The sequence below is a fragment of the Spermophilus citellus genome (assembly GCF_964194105.1).
Source record: "Spermophilus citellus genome assembly, chromosome: 11".
Lineage (NCBI taxonomy): Eukaryota > Metazoa > Chordata > Mammalia > Rodentia > Sciuridae > Spermophilus > Spermophilus citellus.
The window spans coordinates 102,911,107-102,929,434 of record NC_138192.1 but is presented as its reverse complement, the minus strand read 5'-3'; the positions used below and the strand labels follow the sequence as shown (position 1 = coordinate 102,929,434).

The 18,328-nt window shown below is 41.9% G+C and overlaps 1 protein-coding gene and 1 pseudogene across 2 annotated transcripts in view; both read left to right on the top strand.

The window, feature by feature from the left end:
• Positions 1 to 18,328, top strand: part of MPP4 (MAGUK p55 scaffold protein 4) — a gene marked incomplete at both ends in the record, with an annotated part of 48,208 nt that continues 29,880 nt past the window's right edge. The window contains 11 exons of the mRNA XM_081262393.1: positions 1 to 76; positions 836 to 957; positions 3,510 to 3,587; positions 6,387 to 6,467; positions 7,605 to 7,736; positions 8,396 to 8,477; positions 10,304 to 10,389; positions 11,637 to 11,708; positions 12,137 to 12,333; positions 14,476 to 14,540; positions 15,911 to 15,928. Of these exons, the coding sequence (XP_081118519.1) occupies positions 1 to 76; positions 836 to 957; positions 3,510 to 3,587; positions 6,387 to 6,467; positions 7,605 to 7,736; positions 8,396 to 8,477; positions 10,304 to 10,389; positions 11,637 to 11,708; positions 12,137 to 12,333; positions 14,476 to 14,540; positions 15,911 to 15,928 (1,009 nt within the window). The remainder of the gene's footprint in view (positions 77 to 835; positions 958 to 3,509; positions 3,588 to 6,386; positions 6,468 to 7,604; positions 7,737 to 8,395; positions 8,478 to 10,303; positions 10,390 to 11,636; positions 11,709 to 12,136; positions 12,334 to 14,475; positions 14,541 to 15,910; positions 15,929 to 18,328) is intronic.
• Positions 16,686 to 17,749, top strand: LOC308631301 (endosome-associated-trafficking regulator 1-like; annotated as a pseudogene). The gene has a single exon. The product of its transcript is annotated as an endosome-associated-trafficking regulator 1-like (transcript).

The window sequence follows — 18,328 nt, the reverse complement described above, 5'->3', positions numbered from 1 at the left end:
ATGATACAGTCAGATAAAGGAGGAGATCCTCCAGACAGGGACAGGAAGCTCTCTACTGCAACCCAGCCACGGAATGGTACGTGTCACCAAGGTTCCCTTGAAATCAGAAAGAATGGTATCACTCTAGATACGCAATCTAGGCATGGAATGAGATTCTAACACATTTACTGTCACCCCAACCAGGGATTTGCTATACACTTTTGATCACCCTACTACAACTGCTAATGACAGATTGGAAACAGTTTTCAAGGCAAAAAGGAAAGAAAACAGTAGATTCAGACCTCCCTACCTCCCCCATTCCCACAATGCTTTATGTAAAACTGAGAACTGCACGATTTGTTCACATTCAAAATATCACTTAAAAAAAGAATTTTTATAAATATACTTGTGGGGGAAAAAATCAAGCGTTCACTGAAACCTACTTAATATCCTTTTACCCAGCAGACTACTGAAATTTGTATTAAAACCCTATTGTGAGTTAAATGTTTTTCAGTAACACTTTCCATAAGAATTTTCAGAAAGCATAAAAACAAATGACTCCATATTTGGATGTGAGAAAGAGGATCCAGGAAACAGATAATTTTGGATAAACCACAGACTAGTAAGATGGAGGAGGGGGAAGCTCTTATGATATCTTACTTCTGAATATTATGATCTGTTTCATCTAGGGTTAGCCACAACCCTGTAAGAAATCCAGCATATTCTCATTTAGCCACAAAGAAACTGGTCTCCAGATGGTCATGGGACTTTCTGAAGTTGGCCAGCTGCCTTTCATATATATAGCGGCTTTTCTACCTTCCCCACCCCATCAGTCTCTGTCCTCTCCCTTTTCTAGGCCTCTCCCAAATCCTGAGGCATGTGCTGCAGGAGCTGAGCCTGTTCTACAGCCGAGATGTGAACGGAGTGTGCCTCCTCTATGATCTCCTGCACTCCCCATGGCTGCGGGCCCTGCTAAAGGTGAGCACTCTGTGGCTTGCAGCTCTTTGCTAACTGGCTGGTTAAAAACTACTCCCTTAGTCCATTCAGGCTCTGTAACAAAATGCCACAGACTGGATAGCTTATAAAGAGGAAACCTATTTATGATAGATTTGGAAACTGGGAAGTCTAAGATCAAAGGCGCTGGCAGATTTCATGTCCCATGAAGACCCACTTTTTGATTCACAGAAGGCCATCTTTTTACTGTGACCTCATATGGTGGAAGAGGTGAGGGATCTCCCCAGCCTCTTTTATGAGGATGCTAATCCCATTCTTGAGGGTGCAGCCCTCATGACCTCATCCTCTCCCCAGGGCACCACCTCCTAATAGCATCGCCCTGGGGTGAAGATTGCAACCTACGAATTTGGGGCCAGGGGCCACTTTCAGACCATAGCAGCTGCTTACCCAGTGGTATTACTTGTTACCTGGCAGGAAATTTCAACATGGAAAAAGTTCTTAGAAGGCCATCCTCAGAGAAGACCCACACACACCTCTTAGCTTTGAAAGGAATTGACATAGGTGGAAAAGAATATGGCAGCTCCTTTCTTTTCTACCCCTGAGTTACTCAGCTTTGTGCCACTGTGACAAGATACCTGAGAGGAATCAGCTTAAAGGAGGAATTATTTATTTTGGCTTATTTCAAAGGTTTCAGTCCACAGTCACTTGGCTCTGTTGCTTCTGGGCTTGTGGGGAGGCAGAACATTGTGGATGAATCCACTGTTGGGGTTGGAGCCCTTGTGATCCAGTCTCCTCTGCCTGTTGACACTACTGCCCTGGGGACCAAGCCTTCAGCACATGAGCTGAAGATCAAGTCATAACAGATCCAAGTCATAACAGCCTGTAATTCTTTTTCTTGCAGAGAGCCCTAGAATCACAAAGCTGCCACAATGGCTATCAGCAGCATCTTATCAGCTATTCTATAATTATTATAATCATTTGTTCTTGAGGCCAATCCTGAAAAAAAAAATACACACACACATGCATATATATATATATATATATATATATATATATATATATATATATATCTTTAAAAAATTATTTCTCTTTGTTAAAATCAGGAAATAAGACATCCATGTTCTGTTTGGGTATCTTAACATTTTCTCATCCCTAGGTTTCTTCTTCTTTTTTAGGGTTGGGGGGTTCCAGAGATTGAACCTAGGGGCACTCAACCACCGAGCAACATCCCCAGCCTTTTTTTAATATAATTCTTTTAGGTTTTTCTTTTAATTTTTTTTTAAAGAGAGAGAGAGAGAGAGAGAGAGAGAGAGAGAGAGAGAGAGAGAGAGAATTTATTTATTTATTCATTTTAGTTTTCGGAGGACACAACATCTTTGTTTGTATGTGGTACTGAGGATCCCCAGGCGAGCGTGCTACCGCTTGAGCCACATCCCCAGCCCTTCTCTTTTAATTTGATTAAAACTTCATGCATTATTCAAGAATCAATACTACTATAATTTTGTTTTTCTGAACAAATCTTATTATTAAGAAAAATCTTGAAGTCATTTTTGTGTGGGTGTTTCTCTTAAGTGTGGGTTGTGGTCCATCTTAGAATGCGTGCTAGTATTATGTTGTTTAAAACTTGAAAAGGCAACATCTTCAACATGAACACTTCGCTTGTTCCAAAGCATTTGGTATCTATCGGACCTCCCCACCCAAAAGAGGGGAGTTTTGGTTTCCTTATGGGCATTGTCCTTGCTCCCCACTAGCAGGCTGTTTGTGCTTTGTGCTCTTGCATTGATCCATCAACTCGGATCATTTCCAGGTACACTGAATGCTGGTCCCTAGGGAAAGTTCAAGCAGCAGTAACACCACAGACTTGGTGGAAAAGACTGGGCTAAGCTGGCCCATTGGGCCTTGCTTCTCTATAAGAAAAGCTTAATTCCTGAAATAAAATTAAGGACTGCACTGTGGAGCTAGGGTTTAGTATACTCAGCCTGATCCTACATCCTGGTTCAGAAAAAAATTCCTAGGGACCCACAGAGATGTGATTGGAATTTTTATAAATAAAGTTGTATTGGAAAATTAAGGGAGGGATGTGAAACAGACAGCCCTAAAGATCAGAGCAGAGGACAGATAAGCACAGTGTTCCTGGTGGGTCTCTTCTTCAGGACATGGGTTGGCCCAAAGCCACACGGTTTCCCTGTGCAGAGATCTTCATGGGTCTCTATTCTCACAGAGTCCCTTGCTTGAGACACCCCTGTGTGCATCATCTACCAATGCCTATTGGTCTCAGCATTGGAAAATTTATTCAGTGTAAAAAGGGTCAAGTTTGGCTGGGTTTTTTTTTCAATAAAATTTCTTGGAAATTCGGTGACTCATGGTAGCCAATAATTAAGACACTGAACCCAGGACTTGAGTTCATTTCTCTTTTGCAATTAGAGACACACCTTATTAAAGGCCAACTCACATCCTGCTATTCAGCTGCTTGGACAGTTTTCCAGGTTGTTTCTTCCCTTTGAGAGTCTTAAATCCAGAATGTTAATAGTCATGTATGTTATTAACATCAATTCTCCACCCTCACCCATCTGCAGGTTTATGACTGCCTCCAAGAATTTAAAGAAAAGAAACTAGTTCCCGCCACACCCCATGCACAGAGGTTATCCTGTGAGGTAAGGGGATTTCACTCCAGAACTCTGACTTTTCCTCTAGTTCTTTAAAAAATTTTTTTAGATGTTGATGGGCCTTTATTTTGTTCATTTATTTATATACAGTGCTTAGAATCAAACCCAGTACCTCACACATGCTAGGCAAGCACTCTACCACTGAGCTACAACCCCAGCCCTTCCTCTAGTGCTTTTTTTAAGTGAATTAAAGATCTACTGGAAAAGTTTGAGAGATGATCATGCATCTTAATAAGTGGGTTTTTTTTAATAGAGATTGAATCCAGTGGCATTTAACCACTGAAGCACATCCCCCTGCCCTTTTTATTTTTATTTATGTTTTTAAAGCCTTTTTAAATTAATTTTTTTCAAATTATTGATAGACCTTTATTTTATTTACTTATTTATATGTGGTGCTGAGAATTGAACCCAGTGCCTCACACATGCCAGGCAAGTGCATTACTGTTGAGCCCCAGCCCCAGCCCCCACCCATCACCCTTTTTAATATTTCATTAGAGACAGGGTTTTGCTGAGTTGCTAAGGGTCTTGCTATTTGCTGAGGTTAGCTTTGAACTCATGATCCTCTTGCCTCAGCCTTCCAAGTCGCTGGGATTTCAGGCATATGCCACTGTGCCTGGCTTTAATAAATGTTTTTAATTGAACTTTGTTATAGTTATATGTGACAGTAGAATTCATTTTGATAAAATTATACATGCATAAATTATATCTTATTCTAATTAGGACCCTATTCTTGAGGATGTACATAATGGTGGGATTCACTTGGGTTTTTTCATTTCACCATCTTTCCTATTCCTATCTCCTCTCCTTTTTAACTGAGTTTTAATGAAGGAAATTATCTGGATATTTCCCCAAATTAAACACCCCTACATTCTTAGCATGTATCCATCATTTCTCTCTTTCCCTCTAAACTTTAAACTCAATTTACCTCATATAAATGGAATAATATTACACTAACGCTTCTCCAATTTCTCTCTCTAATCTGGACCCTTTCTCTGAACTACAGTCTCAACTACCCAACTGTCTCCTCCCCATATGATGAGGCTGTTTAATGTGCACTTCAACCTTAAAGTGTCCTTAACTGAACTCCTGCTCACTCCGCCTCCGCACTCCTCTTATAGCCTTCTCTTATTCAGTTAATGATATCTCTGTTCTTCAGTGCTTAGGCCAAAATCTGCGGGGTCATCTTTAACTCTCTCTTTCTTTCAAACTCATACCCAATCTGCTGGCAAATTTTATCAGCTCCACTTTCAAAAAACATCTGGAATCTCATCACCCCTGTGCCACCTAATATAAGCTGTGATAACTGCATAAAGCTTCCTACCTCTTTCCCTGGCTCTACTCTTGCCCCCTGTAGCCTGTTCCCCACACAGCAGCTCTTTGGTTGCTCTTGAATCACCTCTTTAATCACCTCTCTGCTCAAATCCTCATGACTTCCCATCTCAAATGCCAAAGTTCTTACATAGCTGAATATAATTGAGCTGCCATGGGCTCTTTGACTCTGAGTTTACTATTCTCCACCTGCTCGCTCTGTTCCAGCCATATTGGCCCCTTGTGGAGATTTGAATTAATCAGACACTTGCTTTTCCCTGTTTCAGTCATGCTTTGGTCCATCTATCATGATTTGATCACTCATCTCCACTCAAACACCACTTCTCAGTGACACTTTTCCTGATAATCTTCCTAAATCTGCATGCCCTCCTCCTAGCATCTCCTAGCCAATTTCCCTGGTTTATTTTTGTTTTTAACTCTTCTCATCACCAAACAAAATTATTTATTTTACACATGTATTTGTGTATATGTGTGTGTGTGTGTGTGTGTGTGTATGGGGGGAAGGAGAGACCATTTCTCCTCACTAGTATATAAACTCCATGAGAATGGGGATTTTTGTCCACCTCTTTACCACTATTTTCACATCACCTAAAACGGTATTCAAAAATATTTGTGGAATGGATAAATAAGTGAAATCCCTGTTATTATTATTGTCCAAATTATATTCAAATATGTAGAAAAAATTAAAAAACTATACCTTCAATTCCAGTAATTAACAACTCAAATTTTCCTCATTTGTTAACAAAAAAATACACTCATGATATTTCATTCAGTTGTAGTCCTACTGAAAGGGGATAAAGTTTTGTAAGCCACTTGTTTTCATTTGTCTGTATGTACAATGATTGACTGCCAAAGATTCATGGGGCTGACTAAAGTCTTGAAAGAGCTTGTGTCCTCTAAAAGCAGTTCTGCATTTAAACTGCAGCAAAAATATCAGGATCAATTTTGTTTAGCATTTTTATATTACAACAATCATGAAAATTACTAATCAAATAGCTTACCCTGAAATATAAATTATTATTCCAATTTTCTGTTTGAAGAATGGAGAACTCCATGGGTTGAACTTCCCAAGTTCTTCTGTTCACCCTAAATGCAGCTTCATCTGCCCTTGAAGCATTGACATTGGCAAACAGTGACTTTAGAACCACTAGAGGGCTCTTGTCTTGGTCCATGTGCTATTAGAAAATCCATATGTTCTTCCTCCAGTGCTATAATGTGCCAGGCCTGGGATTGGGGTTTAGATCCACCCCCAATTTTGAATTACCTGCTCTAGTGAAGTTTAATCGCTAAGGAAGGGCTGCTAGGCTCTGATTTTAAAGATGAAAAAGGAGGCTCTAATAACAGCTTTTCTTAGGTCAATTTCATGTTAGTCAGTGTAGCTGTTATCTAGACTGGGTGGAATTGACTAGGTGGTGAAAGTTTTTAAGAATTTATAACTTGTGCTTTTCCATGAACCAGGTAATAGAGCTGTTACGTGATGTCCCTAATTCTCCTGAAGTCCAGGAGCTGAGAAAGCTCCTTCAGGCTCCACACTATAAGGCAAGTACTTGCTAATAGATAAGGTATGGCAACTGGCACACAGACAAAACTGGAAAGAATGAGTACATGGAGTAGAAAATGTGCTCTCTGAATGGATGTTCTATTACTGTACATGAGCGACCAACAGATTGTACCTTGAAGATGTGGGATTCAGTATTGCCAATCATGGAGCCAGACCTGTTATATTTATGACGAGGCTTCCAGAATTTTCCATGGTGTCTTGTTTCCCCTACAAAACAATCATCCCTGGAAAATTCTAAGGGGAAATCAGGGAATCTTCTAGCTAACCTCCACACTTTCTTCCCAACTTGAAAATAATTTAAATTTTGGATATAGTGTGTGAAGGTATTTGGAATATACAGTGTAATGATGATTAACCCCTGTGAGTTGCTATATGATGAACATTTGATTGCATAAAAGAAATCTTCTCTTAGGATTTATGGATTTTGAGATCATTTTATCAATACACTGGAACTTTAAGAGAAGGACTGAATTTGGAGTCATGGAATTCAGGGTTCACAAGATAACTGGTTATCACATATCTTCAACACCACAGCCTATATGGACAACTTTCCTTTGAGTTCTAACTATAGCATGTCCAGTGTCAGGCAGGCTGAAGAATGACAATAGCCTCCCACCTGGTCAGTTGAAAGTTTGAGTGGCCATTAGAAGGAACTCTCATCACACCGTAAAACAAGAACTAATTTTCCTATTCTGTTCCACATGGGCCCTTGGGTGTTACTGATAAGTTGAAGTAGCTAGATGTTTTGATTACTGTCCTCATTCTGCCTTCATTATACAAAATATTATAGAAATTGTTTTGGAGGCCAAAACTTCATAGGAGCACTTTGGATTACTTGGGCTTCCCAGAAATCAGAATATTGTGGAATAACACATTTTAGCAAAAATGGAGGAATATTCAACATTGCTTAACCCCTCTGTGGCTTGTTTCCTTATCTTTAAATAGAAGGCAGTAAGTGATCCTGCCTCACAGGGTTACCATGAAGACTGACATTGCTTAGAACTATGCCTGGCACGCGTGTGTTGGTGTATGTCTCGTGTGGTGTGGAGTCATCATCTTCTAGATGCACGTGACCCATGAGTGACATTTGTTCACGTTTTCTTCCCTGTTCCCAGGCCTTGCTCAGTGCCCATGACACGGTAGCTCAGAAAGATTTTGAGCCCCTTCTTCCCCCACTGCCTGATAATATCCCTGAGAGCGAGGAAGCCATGAGGATTGTTTGCTTGGTGAAAAACCAGCAGCCCCTGGTAAGGAAGTCATGACATCTTTTCCTTAGGATTATTCCAGAGTTATTTTGGGCAATACGACCCCACCCTGGGTCATGCACAGGTGACAGTGATGGTACAGTGAGCTGTCTGATTTTTGTCTGTGATTTTAAACACATGGCATGTTATAAAGTGTTTGTTATGGAATGATTTCTGCTTAGCGTTTTTTTCCTTTTGGAAAAGTAAGACAAGTCTTGCAAGACTTATTTTGTGAGAAATCAGAAATATATATTTTTTATTTTATTGTTTGGTTTTCTGATGTGTTTATATTTCACTCAGTTCCAATGCACTTGCCTACATTTTATCCTTTATTAATGGGAAACCAAGTAAGGCATTAATTTGATGTTCTAGGAGCAGTCGTTACAATTGGGTTATCATGGGAACTTTATCTTTGGAAGGATCTAAATATTCTTTTACATCTGTATGATTGTAAGTTGACGTCACAAGGCCAAGGCTGAATGGTCTGTCCTTTGCTGATAGCCTGGTGTCATTGGCAGGCTACAGGACACTGTGTGGCCCCTCTCTCACTGGTTGGTATACATACCCTTGTCTGAAAGGCCAGAGCTGCGTTGATTGAAGGAAGCCACCAGGAAAGTGGCCATGTGGGATAAAAGAGGGACCCCATTTTATTTTCTCTCTAGGGAGCTACGATCAAGCGCCACGAGATGACAGGAGACATCCTGGTGGCCAGGGTCATCCATGGCGGGCTGGTGGAGAGGAGTGGTAAGCAAGAGCAGCAGGGTTCTAGTGTGACTACTCAAAAGCCTTGATTGTGTGGTCTCTTTTCCGAGGAACCCTCTCTCCTGACAGGTCAGGGCTTTTGTAATTTCCATGGTTTCATGAGAGTAGCAAAGACAGAAAGATCAGATAGATAGTCCAGGGAAGTCTCGATTCCCTTCTTCACAGAGTCCCTCCCATTCTAGGCACCATATAAAAGCTCTCTCACTTTACATTCTCATGGTAGCCTAACATTACCATGCCATTTTATAGAAGAAGAGACAGAGGGTCACAGAGATGAAGTCACTAGCTTGATCAAGGTTATACAGTTTGAGTCAGGATTTGAGTACCTGAGTTCATAGTCCCCACTTTTTGACCCTTCTGCTTTCAAAAAGACATAGTAGCTCTTTTCCATCTTGAAATGCCTTTGGTTTGCTCTTTCTACCAGGTAAGCACATTTTCCTCCTTTCACTAATGTGCTTCTGATATGAGTGTCTCTTCACCGGCTGCCTCAGTTCTGGCCCCGGGGTTCCCTAGAGCCCACATGTGGTTCACACCCCAACATCCTTCTGGCAAATACTGAGGAGTTCCCAGTTTCTAAGTCCCTTGGGACCCCCTTTTCATCTCAGGCTTGTTTTTCCTGCTGCATCACGTTTGCCATGGACACCTTTCTTGACATCTTGTTACCTTGGTGTCTTTTCTGTGAGGTCATCCTGCTTTTTGCTCATTTCCCTCACAGCTCCTCCATTTTACCTCATATTTCTCAAGGTTTAATCCTTTTTTCCTTTTTTTGTACTGGGGATTGAACCCAGGGGTGCTTAACCACTGAGCCACAACCCCAGCCCTTTTTATTTTTCATCTTGAGACAAGGTCTCACTAAGTTGCTTAGGGCCTCACTAAGTTGCTGAGGCTGGCCTTGAACCTTCAATCATCCTGCCTTAGCCTCCCAAGCTGCTGGGATTACAGCCATGTGCAACCATGCTTGGCTCCTTTTTTTTTTTTTTTTTTTTAAGAAAAAAGTATTTTTTAGTTGTAGGTGGACACACAATATCTTTATTTCATTTTTTTTTTTAATGTGGTGCTGAGGTTTGAATCCAGTGCCTCACATGTGTTAGGCGAGCATTCTACCACCGAGCCATAACCCTAGCCCTCCTTTAAAAAAAATTAATACATAATAACTATATTAAGAAGGTACAGTGTGATAAACTCAATTCATGTACACATGTGTATTGATCAGATTGGGGTAATTTGCATTTCCATTTTCTTAAAGGTTTATCATTTCTTTGTATTGGAAAACTTTGAACTCCTCTCTTCTAGTCTTTTATAAAATGTACAATAAATTGTTGTGAAATATCATCACCCTACTGTGCTGTAGAACATTGGAGCTGCTTCCCTCTACGTAGCTATGTTTGGGTACCTATTGTCTAACCTTCCTCTGTATCTGCTCTCCCCTGTCCTTCCTAACCTCTAGGGGTAAGGTATAATCTTGAACCCTCCCAAATTTCTGGACATTTTCTCTTCTGAAAATACCCTCAAACACACACCTCTTCCTTTTATCATTTATTCATGACCCCAACATCTTTAATTTTAGTGCTACTTCTTACAATGCTCTCCTTCCATTTTATATTAGATTAGCAGAAAGAAAAATATCACTATTTTCATTGGAAAAGAGGTGGATGGCATGCTCACAGATTTCTGTGGTGGTATAGGTTGGAATAAACGGTTTATTTAGAATGTTTAGAGGATGCTTGGGCTAGTGAGTTTGCTTATAGCTTTAGAGATGGTGACCTCATTTTTTCCTTTTTTTCCTTTCTTTGTTTCTGTTTGCCTAGGGTTGTTATATGCCGGAGACAAATTGGTGGAAGTGAACGGAGTCTCAGTTGAGGGACTGGACCCTGAGCAAGTGATCCATATTCTGGTAACTGTCTTCTCTTTGTCCTTTTGTTCATGACTTAGTGAAGAGCTGAGGCACTGGGCCCATGGAGCCCGTGGTGTGTGCGTTGTAGTGTGGGGACTTGGGTTCCTCTCCGCAGCCTCCAGTCTCCAGGCCTGCAGATCTTATCTGTTGCCATGTAGTTCATTGACCTTCCTCCTTTACCCCCCAGAAATTCTGACCCTGCCTGGGAAATGTTCCTACCCAAGCTCTCCTTAGGGGACGATCAGGTCCCCAGCTCAGGTTTCTTGTCACCTGTGTTTCTCCATTGGAAACTGAGCGTGGGTGGGCAAAGTGAGCTTTGCAGGAGAGTTTGAGCCTAAGCAAACCACAGCTTGCTCCTCCCATCCCTGCTTTTTTTTCAATGCTGCGGATTGAACCCAGGGACTTGCACAGGATAGACAAGGGCTCTACCACTGAGCTGCAACCCCATCCTTCCCCTAACACATTTATGCAGCTGAAATCTGCTTAACCTCTTTCTCCAGGGCAGCTTTGAGGGGAGAAAGAAGTCACCATGGGACAGAAGATAGGGAGGAGGACATCCTTGTTTGGCCCCGCCCCTCTTCCTTGGTGTTTGAAGTTGAGGATTCATAGTCTGAATCTATGAGACTTTGGTCTCTCTTGTTTCCATTCCCACCTCTTAGCCCATTCCCTGAATCACAGTCCAGCATTAATTAGCCAAAGCAGCATGGTTCCATCAATCTCCCCAATGCATACCCCACCTTTGGGGCCTGAGATTTGTCACTGTATATTATATAGACCAGTGATTCTCAAACTGGGTGCCTGGGAGAACTCTAGCCTTTCATAGTGATGGCTTAGAGACCGAGAGGAGGAAAGATATGAAAAGGACAAGGCCTCAACTTTCTGTGTGGCACATAAGGTGCAGCAAAGGGAGTTTGAAGTACTGTAAATCACAGACATGAGGACAGAAAGTCAGACAGGGCCTGTGGGAAGGAAACCTTGCAGAGTAGGGTGTTTCTGTCAGCACTAAGATGGAGGGGCCCTGGAAGAGGGTGTGGATTTTAGCAACCTGTGATTCCAGAGCCCTGCAGACACAGAGCTACACTGATTCCTAATTTCTTTCCATTCCTGGGTGGAAACAGCTCTGAGCCCTGTAAAAGTTACTATGGGGGATGTCACCATTAGTCCTGGACACATTCAGCTGTGACTGCATCTGCCAAACCCCAGCAACCTTGCTGACTCCGTGACTTCTCCTCCATGTCATTTTCTAGGCCATGTCTCGCAGCACAATCATGTTCAAGGTGGTTCCGGTTTCTGACCCTCCTGTGAATAGTCAGAAGATGGTAAGAGCTGACTGAACCTTTAGTTTTGCACACACTGAGTCCCAAAATAATGACATGATCCAACATGATGTATCACGCTCCTATCCTCAATGCTGTTTTGACATGTGTTCGATACTGTGCTGGATATTTTTCAATACTGATGAACGAAGAGGCAAATGAGTAAAGGAGCACAATAAAGGGAGATGGGGTGCCACAAAGTCATGAAGTGACATTGAAAATTCTGAAAAATTGAACATAAACATTTCAGAGCTATTACCCCAGATGCTTTTTTTTTTTTTTTATGGTACTTAGTTTAGGAAGCAAATTCTCTTTTTTGGTGAGAGAGGAAAGATATGACCAGTTCATGAAGAAGGGGAGTAATGATTTTAAGTCTTACCAGCACAAGGACAAAGGCTCTTCTGATGACACCATTATGCACTTGCCATCAGATTTACGTTCGTGCCATGACGGATTACTGGCCACAGGAGGATCCTTCCATCCCCTGCATGGATGCTGGATTGCCTTTCCAGAAGGGCGACATCCTCCAGATTGTGGACCAGAATGACGCCCTCTGGTGGCAGGCCCGGAAAATCTCAGACCTTTCTACCTGTGCTGGGCTAATCCCTTCTAACCACCTTCTGAAGAGGTAATGTCATTCTCCTGTATTCAGGACTGGGCCCTCAGGAAAGGCCTGGGACAGCAAGTTTCTGTTAGTGAAGTTAACACGAAATAAAGAGAATCAAGTAGTGGACAAACACACACTTGGCTTATAAATCCAAATGCCAATTTATTGATGTGCTCTAAGCATTGTAAATATTAAAGGGACCAGAATAATCAGATGAAAAAGAGAGAAAAGTGTTTGTGAAACTAAATTAAACTTAAGAAGTACTATGGTCTGAATATTTTTGCCCTCATCTCCATTCATGTATTGAAACTGAATCCCCAAGGCAATAATATGAAGAAGTGGGACTTTTAGGAGATGACTGGGTCATGAAGGTCAACCTCTTATGAATGGGATTACTGTCCTTATAAAGAACCAAGGGAAGAGGCTTGTTTACCCCCTTCTGCCAAGTAAGGGACAGCTCAAAGATGCCCTCACTAGATACCACATCTGCTGGAAGCTTGAAAACCAGACCTCCCAGACTCCAGAACTGTGATAAAATAAATTTCTATTGTTTGTAAACTATTCAGTTTATGGTATTTCATTAAAGAAGCCTTAACTAAGATAAAAAGTATTAATCTTTCAAGGCTGAGCTGAGCCCTCAGCTACGGAATCTCAATCCATCACTGTGAGATTTGATGAAATCACTTAGGGAGTGAGTAAATATAGAAAGATGAGGTCCAAGACTCAGCCAGTGTTAAAGATCAAGAAGAAGAAAAGGAACAAGCAAAGGAGATTGAGAAGGGGTAACCACTGAGGCAGGGTGAAAGTCCTGACCATACTGTGTCCTGATCAGCTATATCTGTCAATTGTGGCAGAGAGATCTGAGAATTGACCATTAAATTTGGCAATGTGGAGGTCATGGGTGATCTTGATACAGCAATTTTAGTAGAGGGATGGGGCCAAAATCCTTGTTAGAAAGGTATTTAAAGAAACGGATGACAATAAGCATGGAAAACGTTTTGGGACATTTGGGTATAAAGCAGAGTAGAGGAATGGAGAAATATCTAGAAAGGAAAGTGGAGTGATGTGAGAGAATTTTTAGATGAGATGAATAATATTAGTGGGAATATACAGTGAGAGGGGAATTTTTTAAGTCTCAGGAGAAAGGATTGCTGTTACTGAGGTCCTTGAACAGGCAGAAGGGAGATACACTCTAGTATACAAGAAGTGGGGTTATACTGATGTAGGAGCAGAGACAGTTCATCCACATGGCTAGTCACAGGAAAGAAGGGCACGGTTGGGAGTGGTGGGAGTGTGTAAAATGAGAAGCAGTGTCATAAGATGAAAATAAGGTGGGTAAGGAGGTGTTGAGAAGGAGAAAGGAGAAAACTTGAAAAGTTTCAATGAGAGCTGGAGAGAAAATAAACTAGGTCAATATAGTATGATTGGCATTAAGGATCCACTGAAGGTTAAAGATCATAAACCTGAAGTGCTTCCGGTCAGCTTTTTGGATGCAGGTCCAGATTAGACAGAGGGTTAGATTTAACTGCAAATCCGAAAAGGACCTAAGAGAAGTGATGGGTCATGGCATTTAAAGTGTTAAGGAGGATGATGAGGAAATTAAGCAGATGAGGATCCATAAGAAGGAAATAAGATTAATAGATTTTAGGTCCCTATAGGGTCAACAGATAATTGGTAGGTAAAGGGATGCCAGAAATTGAAATTATGGAGAGATTAGCTATTGGTACTGAACAGGTCTAGTTTATGACAGTGGGAGGGCAGAGGCTGAGGAAGGAGGAGGGAACGTCATTGGCAAAAAAAAAAAAAGATCAAGAACCCGAGAAGCCAGGGTGTTAGAGGAGCATTTATATGTTTAATAAAACCATCAAGAATTATGACTGAGTAGTATGAAGAGCACAGGAGCAACCAGGAGTGATTGGGGATGATGTTCAAAGTGGGGGCTCTTAAGGAAAAGGGAGATGAATATGGAAATGGCATTGAGGACAAGGACACACTGCATTCCAGGTGCAGTGGAAGGGGCCATGCACAGTGGCATGCTGGAGTCCCCAACAAGAGCCTACTGTGGCATCTCTGCTCACATCCATGTCCGATGCAGTCATTAGCCAGGGTGAGGAAATGGACACTACCTGACTCAGCAAGTCTCTGCTTTCTTTTTTTGCACAGAAAGCAACGGGAATTCTGGTGGTCTCAGCCATACCAGCCTCACACCTGTCTCAAATCAACCGCATGTGAGTGAAACCACCTCAGACACAACAGGTGCACAGGGAAGCCTGCTCCTTCTGTCCAGGGTGGGCTTCCTGCCTAAGAGAGGACCTCTAAATGTCTCCACTGCTCCAAATAATCTCCTTGGTTGATGGTCATATGTTCTTTAGATGACTAAATAGGAGGCCAAATTTTCTTAACAAATGCAGTTTGATTATTAGACAATATTATTCAAATAATAGGGGAGTGGTTAGTGAAGGGATCCATGGTGGCAAATGCTTGGGAACTACTTATGGTCTTAATAAAGGGGGCCATGGGAGTGGGAGGCCATTCTTAGGACCAGGACAGAGGCCAGCTGCACCCCACAGAGGGCAGTGTTAGGGATCAAATTCAGGCCCCACACATGCCAGGCAAGTGCTCTGCCAGTAAGCTACATCCCCAGTCCCTGAAAAACCTTTGTTCCCCCTCTTAAACCAATCTAGATTGAAAAAATTCTTTATTCACTTACCTATTTCAATCACCAAAGGCACAGGGAGATGTTAATTAGACTTTCCAGACAGTATCTGATAACTTGTATGTCGGGTTGGCACATCATTTGCTCCTGTAGCCTAAGTGTGATTTATAGTAGACTTTTAATTATACTGAAAGTAGTTTACATCAGCCTGTTAGTATCTTCACACATTCCTGAGTACAGAAACCAGGTCTGCAGCCACTAACTTAAAGAGACATCTCTCACAGGGCATGTTTCTGATGGAGCATGATCACTTTTGAAACTACTAGATCATTTCTTTTTAGCTGTTGTAGATGATACTATAATAAATATTATTTTACATCTTTTAAATTCTGCTTAAATCTTCCCATGGTGGAGGTGCGGGAGGGAGGGGCAGATCTCAGGAACAAGCTACTAATTGAAGAGGTATAGTCAATTGACTCAGAGGTTTTGAAAAATTCCTAGCCTTTGGTAGTTTGCAGATTATTGTTATACTGAAAAGTATTTGTTGTCATCTGCCTTTCTTTCCCTCCCTTCCTACTCCCTCCTTCCTTCTTCCTTCCCAGCTACTTTTCTTTTTTTTCTTCCTTTATTCCTTCCTTCCATTCAAGATTTTAGTTCCTAAAATACACTGAAGTGTAAGAGCATTAATTCAGAAATGAGTCAACTGTGTGATTCTCATACAGCTAATTGGGTTGAAAGAGGATGGGAGTTGCCAGAAGCAGGGAGCTTCTCCCAAATATAGTCATTTATCATTTGTTATTGAATTTCCACTAAATTTCTCGAAGATCAATTACAATAGTATTGGCACTTTGCTTTTCTTAATGTAAATGAATCTGAGAAATGAGAGCATAAACCATTGTGTTCCCTTTTTCTTCTCCTGCTTCCATCATTTGAACATACCAGTGATTTCTATGGAAGAAGGTAAGAAATAACATTCAGGGCAGGAAGATCTTATATTCAAAGTCTCCTAGAAATTTCTTCTAGTTTTAAAAATTCACTTCAGTTCAGGTATTTTTTTTAAACTTCCTATGTACCCATTAGTGTGCTAGAATTCAAAGCATAACTATCCTAACACTGAAAAGAATCAAGGAAAGAAAAGTAACATTTATACACAACTCTGAGTCTAACACAGCTCATAATAAGAACCCAATGAGTTGTGAAACTGATTAGATATCTTATTTCAACTGCTTTTGGTATATTTTATAAAAAAGACACTGCAGGGAATGGGAGAATATCACTACTAGCTACTCTTCTGACAGAGGATGAATATCTAGAATATATAAATAACTCTAAAAAAACTTAACAAAAAACCAAGTAACCCAGTTAATAAATGGGCAGATGAACTAAACAGACACTTCTCAAAAGAAGAAATACAAATGGCCAAAGATAGATGAAAAATGTTCAATACCATTAGTAATTAGGTAAATGCAAATAGAAACTATACTGGGGGGGGGGGGGGGCTGGGGCTGAGCCGTAGAGCGCTCGCCTGGCACGTGTGAGACTCTGTGCTCGAGCCTCAGCACCGAATAAAAATAAATAAATAAAGGTATTGTGTCCAACTACAAGTAAAAAAAATATATATATAAAAAAAAACCCTACTGAGATTTCATCGCACACCGTCAGAATGGCAGTTATCAAGAAGGCAAACTATGGGAAGCAGCGGCCAGAGGATGGGAGCGGCGGCCAGAGGATGAGAGCGGTGGCTGCGACGCGGTGGCCGGCTGTGAGGCCGAGGCCGGCCACGCCACTGCCATGATGTCGGGCTACGCGCGCCGCCTGGGTGCCACACCGATGTCCCGGGCCCGAAGCCTCGTTGTTCCCGATAATGACAAACTGGAAGACCTTGAAGAGGCAAATCCATTCTCCTTTAAAGAGTTTCTGAAAACCAAGAACCTTGGTCTAACGAAAGAGGACATGACCAACAGCAGAATTTATCCAAAGGAAGCCTCGAGGCATTCATTGGGACTGGACCACAGCGCTCCCACCCACCCGGCTGTGGCGTACGGCCTGGAATATCAGCAGCCATTTTTTGAAGGCCCCACAGGGACTGGCAACATCCTGGATGAGGAGGCGAAAGACGAAAACAGGCGGTGGAATGGGGCCTATTTGCCATCTGCCGTGGAGAAGACGCTCTCTTGCAGGGCCTTGGCCGGCACAGCACCCTGTGCGGCGAGTCCTGGTGCAGAGTTTACAACTCTCGGGGAGTCTCTGGGTGACAGACACCTGCGCACGCTGCAGATAAGTTATGAAACCCTGAAAGATGAAAATTCTAAGCTAAGAAGAAAGCTGAATGAGGTTCAGAGCTTCTCCGAAACTCAAACAGAAATGATAAGGACGCTTGAGCGGGAGCTAGAGGCAAAGAGGATCAAGGAGGTGAGTGACTACCATGACCTGGAGTCAGTGGTCCAGCAGGTGGAGCAGAACCTGGAGCTGATGATGAAACGAGCTGTAAAGGCAGAAAATCACGTCATAATGCTGAAACAGGAAATAAACTTGCTCCAGGCACAGGTCTCCAACTTCAAGCGCGAGAATGAAGCCCTGAGGTCGGGCCAGGGTGCCAGCCTGACGGTGGTAAAGCAGAACACTGACATGGCCTTACAGAATCTCCGTGTTGTCATGAACGGTGCACATGCCTCCATAAAGCAGCTGGTTTCTGGAGCTGAAACGTTGAATTTTGTTGCTGAAATCCTGAAAGCCATAGACAGAATTTCCGAAATTAAAGATGAGGAGGAGAAGTCATAAAGGACCTCTGGATGCTCCCAGCTCCGGTGTGCCCTGATCAGCAGTGCTTCATCTGAATGTGCAATTGTGCCCCAAACTATGCCGTCTTCACTCAGCATATTTATCATGAGATATTAATTTCATGACCTAAAAACAGTGTTATTGGCCACCCGCAATAAGAGCAGCTCTTGTCCATGAGTTGCATTTGTGGTTTATGTGCAGTCCTTCTTGGTGAAATTCTCAGTGTTTTGTAGATTCAGTAATCTGTTGGAAGAAATTTTTATAAAATCCAGTGAGTTTTTATATTACCAAACATGAAAACAAAAGTTCTGTAATAAGTGCTCTTCCATTTTCATCCCAGAACATTGATAAGTTCAGTTGATTATCTTGATTAGGTAAGTAGAACACTTACAACCACCCAGGAATGAACAACTTGAACAGGGACATGTGCCTTTTTGCTGTCACTCAGCACCTATCATAGCCTTCCTGGGGTGGTTTCTGTGGTCAGTGGCCCAAGTTCAGAGGCACCACTTGGTGGATGCTGCTCTTCCTCCCACAGGGACACAAGATTGAAGCTATTCCACACTGTGATGGTATCTA